This window comes from Meriones unguiculatus, chromosome 6, assembly GCF_030254825.1.
Source record: "Meriones unguiculatus strain TT.TT164.6M chromosome 6, Bangor_MerUng_6.1, whole genome shotgun sequence".
Lineage (NCBI taxonomy): Eukaryota > Metazoa > Chordata > Mammalia > Rodentia > Muridae > Meriones > Meriones unguiculatus.
This window is the reverse complement of record NC_083354.1, coordinates 37,430,050-37,450,296: the sequence shown is the minus strand read 5'-3', so window position 1 is coordinate 37,450,296 and position 20,247 is coordinate 37,430,050. Positions and strand designations below refer to the sequence as shown.

At 48.9% G+C, this 20,247-nt stretch overlaps 1 protein-coding gene across 3 annotated transcripts in view; it reads left to right on the top strand.

The window, feature by feature from the left end:
* Osbpl10 (oxysterol binding protein like 10) overlaps positions 1-20,247 on the top strand; it is a 221,606-nt gene that overhangs the window by 108,006 nt on the left and 93,353 nt on the right. For 2 of the 3 annotated variants that reach the window (XM_060385109.1, XM_060385107.1), the window contains exon 4: positions 5,301-5,492. The exons of the other annotated variant lie outside the window; for it this stretch is intronic. In XM_060385109.1, the coding sequence (XP_060241092.1) occupies positions 5,301-5,492 (192 nt within the window). The remainder of the gene's footprint in view (positions 1-5,300; positions 5,493-20,247) is intronic. 3 annotated transcript variants of the gene reach the window in all.

The following is a 20,247-nucleotide window of genomic DNA, read 5'->3' as shown; positions in this document are numbered from 1 at the left end:
ATTTTCTCCCCTCAGTCAGTCAGTCTCTAGCCTTGGGGATGGCTCTGCCCAGGCATGGGGTGGGTCTTCCCACCTTAATCTAGGAACTCACGGGCATGCTTGGAGGGTTGTCATCTAGAAAGTCCTAGATCCTGCCAAGGTGACAGTCAATATTCCCACCCCAGGGTGCTTCCAACACCTGAGGCTTGGGTCCTTTCCCCTTCCCAGCGCACCTTCCTTCCCTCTCTGCCGGTTTTGCTGGTGGGTGTGTGAGGGGAGAGGGAGCACAAGTGCTTGGGGACCTTCCTATGCAGCTCTAGATTGGAGCCGGTCAAGAGTGTAGGAGAGCCCCAGCTGACTGTGCGCTGGAGGCCTAGGCAGCTCTTAGCCCTCAGCTCTTCCCCTCACCTGTCCCACCATCTTCGATGCTGTCACCTCGAATCAGGCAGGCACTTTTCTCCTGAGGGCAGGGATGTGGGGCTCCCGAGGCCCTCTGACGTAGCATGCAGAGGGTGATTCTTCTAGGGAGCCGTCACTCCTGACTCAGACTTTTCCATATGGCTTGCTTGGCATTTCTAGTCGTCCTAGTTGAAGTAAATATTTGCAACAAACCCCTGCCATGTTGCCCCCCAGACTGTTAATATTTGGTTTGAGGTGGTCCCAGAGGTTTATGTTTATGACATTCACAGAGTGAAGGCTTGGCCACTTACGGCGGCTGAAATTTGCCAGCTCTCCTCCCGCACGCACATGCTTCCCCCCTTCTGTTTACCCGGTTTATCCTCTGAGAATCCTGCTCCCATGGACCCTTAGAAAAAACCCTGGTGTGAATGCCACCGTGAGGACCCCACAGTTAATGCAAAAGCAGAAGGTGTTTGTTTTTGGCGTTTCCTTTTTTTTCTACTTCAAATTCCCCGCCTGTGGACTCAAATGACAGCCACTAACTAGGTAATGATCTTGGGATTAGCTGTCCACAGGGGAAGGGTTTAGCCTCCTGCTGAATACAGTGCAGCTATGTTGATGCTGCTGTGGGAAAGGCCCACGAGCCATGTAGCTGTCTTCTTTCTAGTATTTTTTTTCCAAGTAAAAAGACTGGGTAGAAGGGTTCCTGTGGTTCATTATGATCAAGACAGATTTTTGAGGCAGGAACTCACATAGCCTGGTCTGACCTTGGATTCTTTTTAAAAAATATTTTATGTATGTACATATGTGTGAATCTATGTGTGTATACATATATATATACACACACATATATATGCATGTATACGCATGCTTGAGTATGTGCATAGCACGTGTGCGCCTGGTGCCCAGGGAGACCACAAGAGGGCATTGGATGCCATGGAACTGAAGCTGTGAGCCACCCGTGGGAGCTGGGAGCTGGGAGCTGAACCCTGGTCCTCTGCAAGAGCAGCCAGTGCTCTTCACCACTCCCCTACCGTCTCTCCTGGCCTTGAGCTTCCCAAGTGATGAACTCTTTGATTTTTTTCTGGGTCTTCACTTCTTCTCAGAATTTAGCAGAAGAGGTGTGGGGAAACAGCCCGGTCGGTGGAATCGGAGCCTGGGATGGGTGAAGCTCTGGCCAGGTTGAGGGTGACGTAAACCGGGTGTGGTGGTGTGTGCCGATGACCCAGCACTTAGGAGTGGGGGAGGGTTAGAAAGTCAAGGTAATACTTAGCTACATAGTGAGTCTGAGGCCCAGCCTGGGCTACATGAAACCCTGTCTCAAAGAATTAGGGTTATCTGTGTGCCTGTTTATTCACACACGTGTGTACATGTGTGTATTTTATAGTTTCGCTATCTCATCACTGGCCACCTAAAAACATTAAATTGTATTTTGCGTTCCACCACCACTTCGATCTCATAGAAAATAAGAAAGTTAAAGGCTGCTATGATTTTGTACTAAGCAACTTCTTAACATTAAAAAAAAAAATCAATAGTCCCTTCACTGATCAGGTTTTAAATCACGTGGAGCGACGAACCTGGGCCGAGGCTTGTGCGTGTCGGGTCTGCGCTAAGTGTTGGGGCACGCTACTGCTTCGTCTTCACGGTGGCTTTTAAAGGTCAATATTATGATTCCTCTTTTAAAGATCAGGAAATTGAGGCTTAATGAGAACACTTTAATAACACACCCAAGGTCACGTGGCTGCAGCGAAGCAGAGCTGGAGAAACAAGCCCAGGGGGGATGTGCGCTCGCTGGTCAGGAGTAAGCCCTCCCGTCAGTGTCTGTCTTCAGGCTCTTCACACTTAGGCAAATGTACCCTGGTCACGGGACTAGAGAACTTGCCTCTCCCCTCCTCCACACTCCAGGTGCAAAGATGGGACGAGAGAGGACTGATGTGTCCTGGCCCCCGGTTGCCCGTTGCTTGCACGGAAGGCACTGCTGGTGGGAATGTAAGTCAGTGCAGCCATGATGGAACATAGTATGAATGCTCCTTTAAAATTCAAAATTAGCACAGGATGGCAACAAAATAAAAGCATCCTTATGATCCTCTGTCCACAGAAACAGCCTTTAAGAAACGCCACAGCAGAGAGCTCACAGTCCCTGCCTTTAGCCTCTGCTTTCAGGAGACTCAATAAACACCTTAAAAACACAGAGACGAAAGTCAGTACTTTCTCAGAGAAACTAAAGTGGTTTTGTAATCATACACATCTTTGCATTGAAAAGCACACTAAGCGAAGTGAAGACCGTCGCAGAAGACACACCTAGTGAAACAGAACAAGCAGAAGACGCGGTGAGCTTGCAGACAGGCCGTTAGAAAACGCACAGGCGAGGTGTCAGCGGGGTGCTCTGCCACAAATGGGGCACCCATAGCACACTCCCAATATGGCTCCAAGATCACTGCCGGATACAGGGGGGTTGGAAAAGCCAGGAGTTATGAGGACAGGAACAAAAGAGCGTCTTCTGGGTTTAACAGGCCTGCTGTGCTCACGAACTCAGGAGCAGTCGTGGCTGGCTGCACACGCTCAAGCCAGCAGACATGTTGTGTGGGGAGAAACCAACCCCTTGTGGATGACTTCTGGGAGATGGAGAGGCAGGGTTTTTTTTTTTGTTTGTTTTTTTTTTTTTTTGAGACAGTGTGTCATGTAGCCCAGGCTAGCCTTGAACTTTCTCTGTAGGTGAGGATGGTCGTGAACTTGTGATCTTCCTGCTTGTACTGTCTGAGTGCTGGCATAGGTGTGTGCCACCACACCTGGTTTATGTGGTACTGGAGATAAACGCAGGATTTTGTGCAAATGCTCTGCTAACCAAGCCACGTTCCCAGACCACCCTCCCCAGACCTGCCTTAATTGGAAAGTGTGTGTGTGTGTGTGTGTGTGTGTGTGTGTGTATGTGTGTGTGTGTGTGATTGCTGCTGTCTCTGTGCCTTTTTCATCAGGGTTTATTTTTATGCATGTGTATGTCCATGTGTTTGTGTGAATGTATGCCTCCCGTGTACACTTGCTCACAGAGGACAGACTAGGGCATTGGGTCCTCTGGAGCTGGAGACACATGTGGGTGTAAGTGGGCACTAGGACCCGAACCCGGGTCCTCTAGTTGAGAGCAGGGACTGTCAGCCACGGATGCGTCTCTCCAGCCCCTGTCCGTGTATCTTCTGGGTCTTTCTTTGCCATTCCCTAGTAAGGACACTGCTAAGCACATAGTAGGTAGTCAGTGAGTATTTACTTGATAATTGTATACCACAGGATCTGGCCCGTCACCCACCTGCTCTTTCTCAGGCTAAATGATGCCCAGGTGGCAGCAAGAATGTGAATGTCACATGGTGGAATCAAACATTTGTGAACAGGAACTCCCTTCTCACAGTTCAGGGTGAAAAAAAAAAGGCTGTGTAGTCAGAAGCCTCCTTCTTTCTTTGCTGTCCTCGTCACTGGCTCTCAGAAAACAAGGTGCACTTGATTAGTGTGTGTGAAAATGCTTCCCGGATTTTCACACCCAACTCCGCGCCTTGCTTCTTACAGTGAACTCTACAACTTGGAGATCTTTTTCAGGGTCAGTGACTCGGGGTCTGTTTCCATATCCTCGTACAGCTCAGTGTTCCACTGTGGAACCTGCCTCACCCTGACAGACAGGGAGGCTGTCAACGGTCTCCACCTTGCCCTGTACTGTACTGCATGTGGCTTCCTGCCCGTGTGCAGGACTGCAGGGAGGATTCCGAGATTGCAGCAACCCAGAGAGGGTGCCAAGAGCGAGATCTTCCAGTGACGGGACGCCAGGCTCCTTTATTCCCTCCTTGGAGAGGCCAGGCTCCTTTATCCGCACATACTCAGGCCCTGCCGACAACCGTGTGCTCAAACTTTTGCCAGTGTGATGGATGAAACATGCTGCTTAAATTTAGTTTTGGGTTCTTGTGAGGCATACTTTTTGGTAGAGTTTAAGGGGCATTTATTTTTCTGTTTTGTGAACTTGCTTCTTTGTATCTTGGCTCATTTCGTGAAAATTTACAGCTTTACCCCCCTCCCACCCCCGGTTTTCTCACTTGACTTTATAGGTGGCACTCGTGGTTGCTTTGTCCCCTTGAAGTGTTTACTCTTTAGGTAGCCAGGTTTGCCAAGGCATCTCTTTCACAGCGTTTGGACTTCAGAGGTCAGGCCTGTGTGGGCCTCTTCCCCCTTCGAATTCCATGCTGTGGATCATGAACACTTGCTAACACGTGAAGTGGAGAACTCCCTCAGCCGTGCGCATGGCAGACGCTCAGGGCTTACGGTCAACAGTTGGCATCTGCCAGGCTCTGGGATCTAAAGACCAGTGAGAGTCAATCTCTGACAATGCAGACATAAGCAGACAGTCTTGGGGGCGCTGGGGAGGTGCTTCCCAGGCCAGGCAGCGTTGAGCTCAGTGTGAAGGTGAAGGGAGGGTTATCATCCTGGTGGGGAAGGGCTTCCCGAGAGAGGAAGTAAAGACTGTAGAGGCAGAGACCCCAAGCCCATGGCACTGGGGAGATGGCTGTTCGTGCCCATGGAAAGGACAGGAGACATTAGAGGTGAAAAGGAAAATTCAGGGGCAGGATTACTCACTTATTTTTGTTGAGAAAGGCTTGTACTTCATAGCCCCGGCTATTCTGGAACTCACCATGTAGACCAGGCTGGCCTTGAACTCACAGAGACCCTCCTTGCCTCTGCCTCCTGAGTGATGGGATGAGAACTGCGGGCCGCCACGCCCCTTGATGTTACCTTTCTTAAGCGGGTCCTCGTGGGTTTCGGCCACAGTGCAGTCAGACCTCCCCCGCTCCCGCATCCTTTTAAACTGATGAGGGGGGAGAAATCCAAGCGTGAAGGGCAACAGTCACGGCCAGTTGCTGAGTTCTGACGCCTGTTGCTTGTTCTAGACCACTCCAGGCTCCCGCAGCCGAAGCCTCACTTTGCTCCCCCACGGAACACCCAGTTCTGCGTCTCCCTGTAGCCAGAGACACCTCAGTGCGGGCGCCCCCGGTGTTGTCTCTGTCACACATCACAAGTCGCCTGCCGCCGCCCGAAGAACCAAGAGTCAGTATCCCGGCCAGCTCCACGAAGTCAGAGAGGTAGGCCTTGCCCTTCCTGGCTTACACGCCCGCCCCCATGGGAGTCGGGTCCTGTGGCCATGGCCCTGGTGACTCCTCTCCCCTTCTGACCCCGTATGGGGCAGGAGGAACCTCCCAGCCACCCGCTTGCAGCCTTTCTTCTGGCATGGGAGGACGGTTATGGTTATGGCAGGTTGTGGCAAGCCGGGAGGAGACCTCGATCCTTGCTCGGGAGGCAAGCAAGGCGCGGTAAAGTGGGTCGAGGTGGAGCATCCGTGATGAAAGTTTCCGGCTCAGAGCTAAGACGAGGCACGCATGTGCGGAGTCCCAAAGCATCACGGGAAGGGCTGCCGCTCAGGAGCAGTGGTCCTGATGCTGGCATAGCTCTCCTTAGGAAGCCTCTGCTCCCTCTCTTTACTTCAGTGGGTCTGAATCTCACTCTCTACAGTTGTTGGAAGGGAATTGGGGGAGTTGTGGGGTTCACCGGGGAGCTATGCCGTGAGAGTAACAGCAGCATGTGCTGGGTTTTGTTTTTGAGGCGGGGCCAGCCTCAGACTTACCACATTGGCTGAGGATGACCTTGAACTTCTGGTCTAATCTTCTTGCCTCTGCCTTGAAAGGCTGGGTTTACTGGTGTATGGGGCCGTGCTCAAATTTATGCAGTGCTGGGGATCGAACCCAAAGCTTCCTGTGTGCTAGGCGAGCGCTGGACCAACTGAACTACATCTCAGCCCCAAGGCTATGTTTTATCCTTCTTGTGAGTGCCCCCCCCTCCAGGAAGCGATGGGACCCTTAGTTCCTGTCACCTTTCCCAGGGCAGCCGACTGCGTTGAAGTGAGCGGGGTGGGCCCTGGTTGCCTGACTTGTGTCAGCTGCTGAGAGCTGCCGCCTTGAAGCTCACTCCGGCCCAGGCCGGCTTGCTGTCCCCTTGCTGTGGTGGTTGCACCCTTGCTTTGTCTTGTGGTAGGATGGGCCACCCCCTCAGACATTTGAAGCATGCACAGTGCTTTCCTTTGTGAACTTCAGAAGCCATGCGGGTCAAAATCTTCTGCATCAGATTTGTGTGTTTGTAAGGAAATCTTTCTTCTTTAAAAAAAAAAAATAGGTTTTATGTACATATGTTCCCATATTGCCCCCAAAAGGAAAGAACAGAGTTGGAATTCTATTTAAAAATATTTTTAGATGTATTTTATGTATATGGGTGTTTTACTTACATGTATGTATGTGCTCCATGTGTGTGCAATGCCCATGGAGGCCAGAAGGGGGCGTCAGACCAACTGGAATTATAGGCCATTGTGAACTGCCATGTAGGCAGTGGGACCCTGTCCTTGGGTCCTCCTCAGGAGGGATCTCTCCAGCCCCTAGGACTTTAATTGTCAGAGAGGATGCTCACTGTCTTGATGTATAGGTAAAAGTGTCTTTTAGCTTAATTGTATTATTACATTGGTCGATATAATGGATGTCATGTCTGTTTGTTCATTTTTTTTTTATAGATCCTTTTCAATATACCATCACAGAAAAGGGTGGAAGCTTCCAAATTTATGCCAAATAGAGCAATATGCTGCTCCAAGCTTCTGTACCACGAGTGTGTGTGTGTGTGTGTGTGTGTGTGTGTGTGTGTGTGTATGGTGTTTATAGGGTCCCATATAACCCAGGCTGGCTGGATCTTAATCTGTAGCTGGGATAACCTTGAGTTTTGGGTCCTCTGGCCTGAAATGTAGGCATCCATGGGCTAGACAAGCATTTAACCACTGAGCTAGACCCCCAGACTTTAGGCTAGAGAATGTTTAAGGCAGGTTCAACATTGTAGCTCTTCCTTTCCAACAGTGAATCTATCAGTATCTCCCAGTTAGAATTTTTGTACAGTGTATGCATTAGTTACTTTTTTTTTTTTATGGCTGAGTTTAAAATAGCACAACCAAAACAAAATTATAAAGATTTTATTTTGGTTTAGGATTTCATAGATCTGAAATCCATAATGGCCTGAAAGGCATTGCTTGGGGTGGCAGGACCAGGAAGATAGCCGATCATATTTCTATCCACACATAGGAAGAGGGGAGAATGGGGTGGGGAGGGGAGGAAGGTATGTATTACTTCTATTATATGAGAGAGAGAAGGATAGGGGGGACAAGAGAAGAGTTGCAAAAAGAAGAGGAGAGGAGAGAAAAGGAGAGGAGAGGAGAGGAGAAGAGAGAGGAGAAGAGAGAGCTGGGCGCTGGTGGCACACACTTTTAATCCCAGCACTCAGGAGGCAGAGGCAGGTAGATCTCTGAGTTTAAGGCCAGCCTGGTCTACAGAGTGAGTTCTAGGACAGGGCTACACAGACAAACCCTGTCTCAAACAAACAAATAAACAAACACAAACAGGCAACCCTCTCTCCCCCCACAAAAAAATAAAACCACAAAAAGCAAAATAGAAGAGAGGAGGAGGGGGTAGGGGAGAAGGGGTGAGGTGGGATTATAAGCCCTCAAAGGGTATCTTCAGTGATGGCTTCCTCAGCAAGATTTAAAGGTTCCATAACCTTCCCATCCAGCACCACCAATGGTGACCAAACGATTAAATTCATGAGCCTCTGAGAGACCTTTCTCGCTCAGGCCATCAAAGCGTATAACAGTATTGCCTTATTTCCATGTAGACCATGCCGAAACGTATTTTGCAAGTCCTTTGAGCCTCTAACTTTGAAGCAGGAATGGGGCATGACACATGCCTGTAATCCCATCATTGGGGAGGTCCAAGCATGAAGATGGTAAATTCCAATCCAGCTTTAGTAATATAGTGAGAGCTTGTCTCAAAAAGAAGTAAAAGAAATGAATAAATAAGTAATAAATAAATAGAGCATAATTTAAATTTCAGGTAAAATATTCTCATAGCCATTCCTGTTTGGTTTTTATGACCCTGGGGAGGCAGTACGTGTCGTCGATCAATCATCCCTTTTGCAAATGATGATCTTGCTTGCCCAAACTTCAATTCAGAAAATAAATATTTTATTTTAACTATGTGTGTATGTGTATGTGTGTCTGTGTGTGTGTGTGTGTGTTTGTGCATGGGAGTGCAGTGCCAGAAGGTGCCAGAAGAGGGCATCTGAATTGAATCTCTAGTTATAGGGGTTGTGCTAGGAACCAAACTCAGGTCATCTGGAAGAACAGAGGACCTAAGCCACTCTTAATCCCCATGCCAGCAACCCCCAACCCAAAAATTAATTTTAAGATGGAACTTATGGTTATAGCACCAGCATTCAGGAGGATGAACCCCAAGGATGAACTCAAGGTGAGGTACATAGTGAGTACCAGCCAAACCAAGGCTACGTAGGGAGACCCTGCCTCAGAACACAAACGCAGCAGCAACAAAGACTATTGAGGTATAAATGCTAATTATGGCCGCTGAGAAAGTTTTAGGGCATGGAGGGCTCCAGGACCATTTGAAAGTTTCGGGTCCTGGCAATCATGGTCCTCATTACTCCTGACTGGAGAGAAGGCCATTCTATAGCATCTGCTGGCTTGTGATGCCATCAGATCCGCCTTGAAAACTATCCAAGCGCATCTCATTCACTAATTCTTGACTGTAAAGGCCTTTGCTTTTTAAATTATGCTGAGTTTATCTCTAATGTAGCTGGAAGAAAATGGAATAGGGTTTTAACCCAGCTGTACAGGGAAGATAAACTTCTGACCACTGATGCAATGGAAAAAAAAAATGGTCAGACATAAGATAGATGTGCCGGAATATCAGAAGAATAAGAGAAAAATAACCCAGCCAAAGGCAATGGAATAAATATTAAATGGAATGTCACAGTAAGGGTGAAAATAATGGGGCACTTTAAAAGATTAAGTGGTTATAATCTAAAATATAAAGAATTGAAATACCAGAGGTCAGCGCCCAGCATTCTCACAGAACGGCGCTAGGAGAGACGGGTGTGGGGGACTCAAGACGTGACACTGCCCTAAAGGACAGGCGTGTTCTCAGCAGCAGCTTGAGAAATGAAAAGTAAGGTGACTTTTCTGGGGAGGCATCGCTGCTCTAGCAGGTGATGGGTGAAGGAGAGCAGGGCCTGAAAGCGAGGTGGAGTGAAGGCTCAGGCGACAGCTTTACTGAGAGCATCCGACAGCTTGTACTCTGAGGGTTCCGAAGTCCAGTAAGGCGTACAGTCACAAGGACAGGCCCCACATGGCCAGAGCGTGTTTTTCTATGTGAATAACCACAGCCGAGGTAAACTCCCTCTTATCTCTGAGGATAAGAGGGAGGAGCACGGAAGCAGATCCCAGCAACAATTCTGTGTTCTGAAGAAACTGAGGTCTCAAGACTCTGGTCTTGTTTTCTTGGAGCATTCTCACAAGCATTCAGAAGTCCCTTTGCACAACTCTATTCTTGGGCCGTGTTCCCAGGAAGATTTCAGCTGCCTCCGGTTGGGGTAGCCAGAAGTACTGGTTTCATGGCTTATTGCATCAGGCAATGTGGAGATGCGTGTTTAAAAAGGGTGCGGGACGGCTCAATCAACGAGGTGCTTGCCATGGGGACCCACATAAAGATGCCACATGACACGATGTGTGCTCGTAATTCTGGGGGACCGAAACAAGTGGATCCTGGGGTGGGGTTCGGGGCTGGCCAGCCAGTCTAACGTCATCAGTGAGCGCCAGGGTCAGCGAGAGACCTTGTGCCAGAAACGACGGTGGTGAGGCGACTTAGGACGGCATCTGGATGTCAGCCTCTGTCTTCCACATGTACCCACAAGGTGAATGTGCTCCCCCGGCTGAACACAAAATAAAAAGCCGTATCTTTCCATAGAGCTGGGAACTCTGTCCATGAAATATATCCATGGGGTTGGGGGCAGGGAAAATAAAGTTTATCAGGATATAGATCTATTCTTGAGGTCATATATTATGTTAGAACACGATGCACACAGATAAATGTAAAATACTTTAAAAGTAAGAAAACAGAAGAAAGGATAGACAATAGTTTATGGAATGTACTGAATTTGTAACTGTCTCAGATAAAAGCCATGCTAGTTTTGCTGCATGGACACGAATGCTTGGGAATAGGTCAGAAGAGTCAATGTACAGAGTCTTATGCGTCTGTTATACCCTGGGCTTATTTTACTGAGCTGCACATGTTTGAAATGATTCCTAGAATTCAGGATTTTACCTGCAGCCCAAAGTCATGGACCTTTGGCGGCCTCATAGCTCTGCTAGTCATCTGACTCCTGTCTTCTGGCCTCACACACATGCGGAAGCCTTCGTCTACAAGTGATAAATAAAGACAGTGTAAATGGAGGTAAAATATTACATTAATGTCAATACTGAAAATATGGAAATGTATAATATACACTGTCTCACACACACACACACACACACACACACACACACACACGCACACGCAGCCTTTTCTGGGGAGTGTGAGGCTCTGCCTTGCTCTGCAGCTCTATCTTGCCAAGCACTCCTTTAGTCAAGGCTGGCCACGAGCTCAGAGCATTCCTCCTGCCTCTTTCTCCCCAGTGCTAGGATTATTGGTGTGTATCACTATATCCAGTTTTCTGTTTTTCCATTGAAGGCTTGGTCTTATTTCTGGCGTGTTTGGAGCACAGCGTAGTATCTGGGCATGCTGGCTTGTCAGACTTGTCTTCGCTGCCTCTCTCTAGCTGATAGAATTCTCTAACAATGGAAAGCGGAGCCCTCAGGGTTGCCCAGGTAACCTGATGAGCTCTGAGAGGAGAACCCTGCGGATGGTTCTGGGCTTATCAGGTGTTCCTTGGCTCTTCTCTGACTGGTTACGTTGGTGAGTATCTAGTCACATGAATGTGTGATGAGGGGAAAGAGACATTGGAGTGGTCACCTGCTTGTTGCCCTGGAGGTGTTATAAGTAGAACCGAATACAGCTCTAGCACCTAATGCAACTCCCTGGTTACCTAAGCATGTGATGAAGGAAATATGATTTTCACTGTATTTTTTAAAGCTCTGTCTGTCTATCTATCTATCTATCTATCTATCTATCTATCTATCTGTTGTGTATGTTTTACCTGTACATGTGTAATGTATGTATGTGGACCACATGCCCATGGAAGTCGGAAGAAGGTCCTGGCTTCCCTGGAACAGCCACCATGTGGGTACTGGGAATTGAACTCGGGCCCTCTCTTAGTGCTCTTAGCCACTGAGCCAGCTCTCCAGACCTATCAGTGTATATATATATATTTTAAATCGAGGTTGGAAGAGTGGAGAGATGGCGGGGCAGTTGGGTATTTGCTGTACAATTGTGAAGACTGGAGTTCAGATCTCAGCACCCATGTATCAAGTTAGGCATGTCTGCAGCTCCCAACTCTGAGGGCACAGAGGCAGGAAGACCCTTGGGACTTGCTGATCTACAGCCTGGCCAAGAAAAATGTGAATCCTAGACTCAGGGAGAGACCCTGCACCAGAGGAAAAAGGTGGGGTGCAGTGGAGGAGGACACCTGGCGCCCTCTTCTGGCCTCCACTTGCACTCACAGTTCTGAATACAGTCACATATACTGACAACACACATATGTGAATCTCTTTCCCCTATATCATGGCTGTCACATGTCTAGTTCATAGTTACGGGTTTCAGCATGCCTTATATTTATTTCAGGAGAAGCTTAGTTGATACAAGTTCAGTGTGATTTTGATGAAATTGTGATTTGCTGGATGATTTCTGAAAAACGACAAAATTCAATCCTAAATATGTTCACGTTAGCACTCCCCCCTTAGCACCTGACCTGAATCAGGTAAGCCGATGTGGCTCCAGGGAAAAGGAGCAGGCAGCCTCACCCACAGACAGCTTTTTGTAGTTGTGTTGATTGAGGCTTCAGAAACCGCATGGAGTTCGTTGGGGAGATTTTGGATCTGGTAGCTTTGTGGAAGGTCACCCTGTTGAGTGCAGAAACGCAGTGGTAAGAATCCGAGTGCATTTAACGTGCAGCTTCCAGCAACGAGTGGTCAGCAACTATTTTAATTTGTATATTTGTGTGTCTGTATGAATGTGTGCGGTGTGTGGGGGTATCTGAGGAAGCCAGAAGAATATATCAGATCCCCAAGAGCTGGAGTTAGAAAGATGGTTGTGAGCCACTTTGTGGATGCAGGGAACTGAACTCCTGTCCTCTGGAAGAGCAGCCAGTGCTCTTAAATCACGAGCTATTCCTCCAGGACTCTTAAACTTTTAAGTTTCATTTTGTGTCCAGATCTGCAGACAGCTGTTGCTTACAGGGTATGTAAACTGCAGTGGGGCTGTGAAATTTAAAGTATTATGCAGTAAACCTTTTATGGGAATAATATATGGAGGTGTGTGTTCCGGTTCTGTGAGAATATGTGTTTCTTTGTGTACCGGTCCTGTCATGTTTACTCTCACAGGGACGGTCCCTTAATTAAGTTGCCATCTTTACAGATGGCCGTTTTCTCAGGGTCTTCTTCCTTCCGGATGGTCTGAGTTGATCCTGGTTGCTTCGGATGCAGGAAACGCCTGGTGAGAAGCCCTGATTCACGGGCAGCCGTTGCTGCAGGGGCAGCCGCTGTGAACCATCATGCTAACACATTTTATGAGGTGATTAATCTTAAGGTAGTGATCTGTGCCGACAGCAGGGACTTTAGACCGTCCTGTCACCAGGGAAACCACAATTAATACAGCACATATGTCTTCCCCCTGTGAGCAGGGTGACCCATTTAAATCATGCTCTGAATTAAAACTGTGCACTTTGGGGTAAATGGAAAGAAGGAACTATATCAAGTATTTGCTAATTTTCTTCATTTCATTTAGTTTTTGGGATGGGGCCTATATAGTTCAGGCTGGCCCCAAACTTGACAACATAGCTGAGGATGGTCTTGAACTTTTGATTCCCTGACTCCATCTTCTGAATTCTGGGATTACGGCCGTGTGCCATTACGCCTGGTTTATGTGGTGCTAGAGGTGAAGCCAGCGGCTTTGTGCATTATATACAAGTGCCCTCCCAACTCCACACCCAGCCTTGTAGCGTGTTTTTGGGTAGCACTTTACCATGTCTCTAAAGTATAGGCCAGTGAGATGGCTCTGTGGTAAAGGCACTTGCCAGGAAGCCTGACGACCTGAGTTGGATCCCTAGAATTCACTCCCACACTAGAAGAAGAGAACTGACTCCCCCAAGTTGTCCCCTGGCTTTCACAAGTGTTCTGTGGCATGCCTCCTTCACCCCAAATAAATAAACATAAACAGAAAATGAAAAAACAGATTACAAGGACTTTCAGTGTAAGATGGGGGATGAGTCGCTGTCTCCCCATGAGGTGTGAATGAGGAGACTCAGGAAAAGGCAGACTAGACTATTCATAGGAGAAAAAGGGAGAGAAAGGCGTCAGACATCATGGGGGAAGTGATAGGACAGCTAAAAAGTCAGAGAAACAGAAGGAAGACTTTTAAAAAACAGGAAGTTTCATGAGACTCCCTGAGTAGACAGGGGACAGGAAGCCACTTCTTAAAGGTGGCCCTCGAGAGAAGGGATGTTGGTCCCACCCACAGGACAAGCCAACAGTTCTTGTAAGCATTGGATCCGCTTGTGATCTGGGAGAGGAGGACTCTGACGGGTCAATGGTAAAAGACCTGTTTTGTCACACCCCGGGTGGAGAGGGCCTGTGCCAGTAGCCCTCACGAGAGCACACCTGTTATTTAAATTGAGCTGTTTGGGGTGGGGGCAGATAATAGGGAACAGGGAGCCCGAGGTGACCCCCTCAGCCCCAGGGGTGGGAGCAATGTGGGAGGCTGTCTTGGATTCCAGGAGAACCAGATGCTAAGATTAGAAGCTCAGAGGACAGGGGCCTCATCTCAGACAGTGTTACGAGGAGGAGAGGTGGCCTTGCTCTTGGCTTGCCGGCACACCTGTAATCCCAGTGTCCAGAAGACAAGAAGCAGGAGGGTGCTTCAGAGGGGAGGGAGGATGGTTTACAGGGGAGGGAGGGTGCTCCCCTGCAAGAGCAGCACAAGCTCTGAATTTGCTGAGCCATCACTCCAGCCCCGAGCCATGTATTTTGGAGCACGAGTAGGAGGTGCAGAGAAGTGCCTGGCAGAAAAGTTGATTGCTTCTAACAGGGCACAGTACATAAGATCCTGTCAGTGACTTTCCTATTGCTGTGATAAGGCACCGCACCCAAGGCACCTTACAGAAAGAAGCTTGTTTGGGGCTTGCCATTTCGGAGAGTGAGTCCGTGACCGTCATGGCACGGTTCGGAAAGCTTATGTCTTTGCTTCGTGCTTTTCCCATGCTGGGAATGGGGTGGGCTTTTTGAAACCCAAAGTCCACTCCCAGTAACAGACCTCCAGCAGCATGGCCACACCTCCTAATCCTCCCCAAACAATTCCACCAACCACAGATCAAGCATTTAAGTGTACGAGCCTGTGGGTGGGGGTCATTCCCGTTCAACCCACCAGAAACCAAATCCTAAACCGGTGGCAGTGTAGAGGTTTAGGTATGATGGTTGCTAGCATGTTTTCTTGGAGTTTTTCAGGATATTACAACTGGGGGGTAGGGGATGAGTTGAGTGATTTGATTTGAGGAACCAGTTTCCATGGTTACAGAGGTTGTTGAGAACAAAACCCACAGCTGAGCTGCAGGCTGGAGCCCTGCGGAAGAGGCTTAAAGGTGTGTGTTGGCAAATCACCTGCCTTGCTGGGAGGTGGCCAGTCTTGTTCTGTTTCCGCCCTGAGTGGATTGATGAGATCCGCTCATCGCCACACGAAAGGCCATCTGCTTTTTTCATGTCTAACAACTGAGGCCTTAACTTTATCCAACTCACAGTGTCATAGAAACCTCCAGAACTATGGTGAGAATGTCCTTAGCTGGAGCAGGAAGTCCTCCCCACTGCGGGTGGTGCCATCGCCTGGCTGGGATCCTGGGCTGTGGAGGATGGGGAAGGGTCAGGCAGCAGCAGCTTGCGCTCATTCCTCTCTGCCTCTTGACTACCTGTGTGATGGGGGCTTCAAGCTCCTGCAGCCTTGACTTCCCACTGTGGAGGATTGCTCCTCAGAGTACAGGGCAGAAGAAACCTTTTCTCCTTTAATTTGACATTGTCAGGGAATCTTGTCACAACGGGCAAAGAACATAAGACAGTGACCACCTATCTGGGCACCCTGGCCCTGCCACGATGCCACAGAACTAAGCAGCCTCCACCCCCTAGACTGGCAAATCCTGCTTGAGGTTTTCCTGCCATGTCTGCCACTGCCTGGACATGGCTTCCGGCCAATAGAAAGTCTTCATTAGCCTGTAGGTGCCTACACTCGGTGTTTGGACCTGAGTGCAGTTCCGAACCTTTCTCAGGGTGAGCTGCTAAGCATGAAAATCCATCTCCTGGGTTGGCACACTTCAGCTAACAGGAACAGTTAGCCAGAAACAGAACTACAGAAGCCAAAAAGCAAGGCTAGTTCACTTAGGCGCTTCCCCAGAACTATGACTTTGATGGATTAGGCCTTTATTCTCCTTTGGCAGCATTGCTGCCTGTGTGCAGGGTTCCATTTTGGTGTTAGTTGTGCTGAGGTCTGCGGGGCCCCCGTTACCTCCCTGGGCCTGCTTTTGGAAAGCTGAAGGCACCTGACAGTTACTGACCAAATCGTGGGTGGCCATTGTATCCTCACGAAGGCTGTCTCCAGAGTGGGGTGGAATGCAGCCCCCATCCTGGAACCAGGTAGCCCTAGGGTGCGCTTTAAACTGATAGAGGCCCACGTGGTGCTACACGGTAGCCAAGGGCAAGAGGGATTTGCTGGAGGTGAGTCCACAGTGCAAGTAGTCAGGACCTCTAGAATTGTGACCCCAGTGTGAGCAAACTCCATCTGTGCTTTTCCTGCTGGCCCTCCTTGTGGTCGGGACACGGCTGGCTGCCAACCCTGCCTCTGCTCAGGGGAGACTTGGGGTTCTCACACCTTTGCAGCTTCAGCGCATTTTGTTCCTCGTTGCTTCAGAGGAAGCTAAGTGCTGGGTTATTGTCTGTCGTGGTCTGCGATACAGAAGGCAGATTTGCTGTTTTCCCACAAGCGCTCGGAGGCCTTGAGGCAATAACTGGCTGCATGCCAGCACACGGGCCAGGAGGGAAGCTGGCCCAGTCCACCGTGGCATGCGAGCTGCGCTCCCCGGCTGGGTTTTAGCGGTGCGTTCTGGGAGATCCGGGCGAGCATTTCCTCCAGCGGCTCACAACATATGCTAGTGATTCTTTCTCATTTAAAGCCCGTTTTTTCTTGTTTTGCTTCTGCAGAGTGGCACACTGGCAGGTCCCTTATCCCCCACCTCCCATTAGATGCCCAGTAGCTTACATGTGGTGGTCTCCATAACTAGCCCAACTGTCAGCTGACTCGCCAGACCTGGGGCCAGTGCTTGTGGCTCCAAGCTGCCTTCCTCTAGTTCTTCCTCTCTGAGGGGTGACATCGTTTGTTCCCACTTTCCTGGTAGAGGCTGAGGGTGCTCTGCTGACCTGCAGATCTGCTGCTGACAGGAAAGTCCTGTGAAGCTTGGGGTCTCAGAAGACGGTGGCTCAGTCAGAGAACGTGGTTTCTAGACAAGCATGAGGACCTGTGTTCAATTCCTGGGATCCTCGTTATTAAAACAAACAAACAAACAAAAAAAAAAAACAAAAACAAAAAAAAGGCTAGCAAGCTAGGTGATAGTGGATGATGAGTTTAATCCCAGAAACAAGGAGCTGGAATGAGGCCAGAGCAGCCTCTAAGGGAACCTGTCTCAAAGTAAGGTGGCTGGCACCTTAGTAACAGCAGCCAAGGTTGTCTCGTAGCCTTCCCATGAACATGTGTACCTGCCTACCTATGATGAGTGTGTGCATGCATGAGAGTCCAGATACATAGACCCAGACACGCACACACACATACACATATGCACACACACACACACACACACACACACACACACACACACACACACACACACTGACCAGAGCCCTTTTCTCTACTCCAGGACTTTTGGGGCAGTGCTTGTCTTCCTGTAGTCTCAGGCCTTCCAAATTGACCCTATGGTGAGGTCAGACTTCTTCCATGGCCGTCCGGGATGCCGTGGCCACCGGGATCCCCTTCCTGGTGACAGAAAGCAGCAGCTTAGAGCCTGCAACTGTTCCTCAGCCCAGAGCGTGCAGAGCAGTGTGGCCTTGTTTCCTATCTCTCCCCCACCTGCCTTCCCTTTCAGGCATGCCAGCCCAAGTTCTGGGCTGCAGGTGGCCAAGGACAGCTGTGGATGGGTGGATGGGTGGATGGGTGGATGGGTGGATGGGTGGATGGGTGGATGGGTGGATGGGTGGATGGGTGGATGGGTGGATGGGTGGATGGGTGGATGGGTGGATGGGAGGTGGGTAGATGGATGGATGGGGCACACAAAAATCATAGACTTAAAATGTTACTGGACTGGTGTGTTTGTGTGTGTGCACACTCATGTGTATGCATGTATGAATGTGTGTGTGTATGGATGGATGTGTGTGTCTGTTTCTGGGAGCGTATGTGTCTGTGCTTGAGTGTGTGTATTGCCCTGAGTGTGTGCGTGTGTATGTGGAGGCCAGAGGTCGATGTTGAGTGTCTTCCTCTATTATCTGATATTCACTTTTTGACACAAGAGCTCTCACTGACCCTGGAGTGCACTGATTTGGCTGGACTTCAGGATCTGCCCCTCTGCCTTCCCACGGCTGAGATGGTGGATGTGCGCTGTCCTGGCTGGCTTTTTGAATGGTTATGGATGACCCAAATGCAGGTCCTCATGCCGTGTGACAGACATTTTACCGGCTGAACTCTCTCTGTCTCTCTCTCTCACACACACATAATTTGGCAACTGTGACTCTTTGTTTCTCATGCATGAACTCTATAGATGACAAGGTCAACTCAAACTATTAAAAGCGTGGACACCCTGTTAGGGCCAGAGTACATGCCGCACTGGCCAGACACATTTCACATGTAATTTCCATGTAGTTGTAGTTGGTGTTAGCCGTTGACCTACATGGAATGCTTTATTACATGTGCCATTGTATGAAGAGCAAAACAAACACTGCAGCAGATAATAAGTGTGTGGACTATGAGCCTGGGTGAGAGGGGTTGGATCTGAGCCCTCGGGCTGCTGCGTGACACTTGCGAAAGCCATTTGGCCTTCTTCCCTGCCTGCGAGATTAAGTCGCCATACCGCATACCCTGCTCTGAACTGCACTGATCTTTAAGTCAGAATGCAGTGTCACAATGAAAGGCCAGTGTGGTGTCTCTTGAGCATCATTCTTCCCTGTGGCTGCTGCCATTGACGTTTTCTTTCGTTATTGTTCATGTATTCCGATGTTTTGCGTGTGCGTGTGTCTGTACACTGTGTACAGGCCTGGTGCCTTTGAGGTCCCATGAGGGTATCAGATCCCTTAGGACCGGAGTTATAGGTGGTTGTGAGCAACTTCGTGGGTGCAATCAAACTCAAGTCCTGGGAAAGGGCGGCTGGCGCCCTTAACCACTGAGCCATCTCGCCAGCCCCTTGCTTTCATTTTTGTTTCGCTATCCAGTGCGAGGCCTTGGTCTTGTGATGCTGATTTGGTTCTTTATTGTTTTGTCTGTGATGTGAGTGAGTCTGGGTGTGCTTGTGCCACAACGCTTGAGTGGGGGTCAAGTCAGCTCCCTCCTTCCATCTTGTTTTTGAGCCAAAGTCTCTCTCTGCCATGCTGCATATGAAGCTGGGTGGCCAGTGGGCTTCTCAGCGATTCTCTTGTCTGTTTCCCGTCTCACTATAGGAGTGTTGGGTTTACGGATGCACACCATGGCAAAGGATACGGTTTTAATACGGGTCTGCAAAGACGCCTTCCCATGCTATTTGTTTCTCCTTCTTTCTTCTCCTCTTCCTCTTCTCCTCTCTCACCCTCCTTCCTCCTCCTCTTCCTGCCCTTTCCCCTTCTCCATCTTTCTCCTCCTGGTTCTCCTTCCTCCTCCTTGTTGGTGTGGGCTCATGCCCTTATGCACACTAAGCAAGCTCTGCCACTAAACTGCACGCCCAGCTCCTGTATTTCTTATTTATTGTTTGCTGTGGTTCTAATATAAAACAGGGAGTGTGATTTATACCGGTTGGTTTGTAGGGATAAAGGCAGAATCATAAAAGTAAGCAAAAAATACCGTCTCAGTGTTGTGGAAGAAAAATAGAAGTTGCCTCATTTTTCTGCGCATTTTTCGAACACAGTAATTACCCTTCTGGCATGCTATCGGGGAAACAATTTCTTTCTTTTCTTTGTGGCTATTGTATAATCATTCCGGCGTACCTGGGGATAAACATCTATCCACTTAGCACCCCCGAGATGAGAAGATGAGGTGTGGATTTCTTACTGACAGAGAAATTATCCCAGTAGGGCAAGGGCGTGTCACATGCAGTGTGCTAACACTGGGGTCAATGAATCCCAGCGGTAACCCTGTAATTACATGGCTTTTCCTTTGAGGTTCTAGAAAGAACTGATAGACTAAGCTGTGAGGTATTACAGCTGTATGGAATTCTGGCTAGACATATATTGATGGAGGACCCTTGAGAGCCAGAGTTCAGACGTGAAAGGAGGGCCCTGCTGACCTCCCTGGAGAGTCACCAGGCACCAAATTATCTATTACAGTCGTTTGCCCAAGTATGATGGGGAGGGCTTTTGTTTGTTTAGTTGGTTTTGTTTTTTTAATCTTTGGAGAGGTAACTGAAGTGTTACTTATTTCTATCACCAATACATTAGATTCCTTAATTATTACAAAATACACATGAGACGAGCCTCAGGACCCCACCCGGAAGCTGAGATACAGCCATGACAGGGACCCTTATGACGAAGTCCATAGAGGAGGA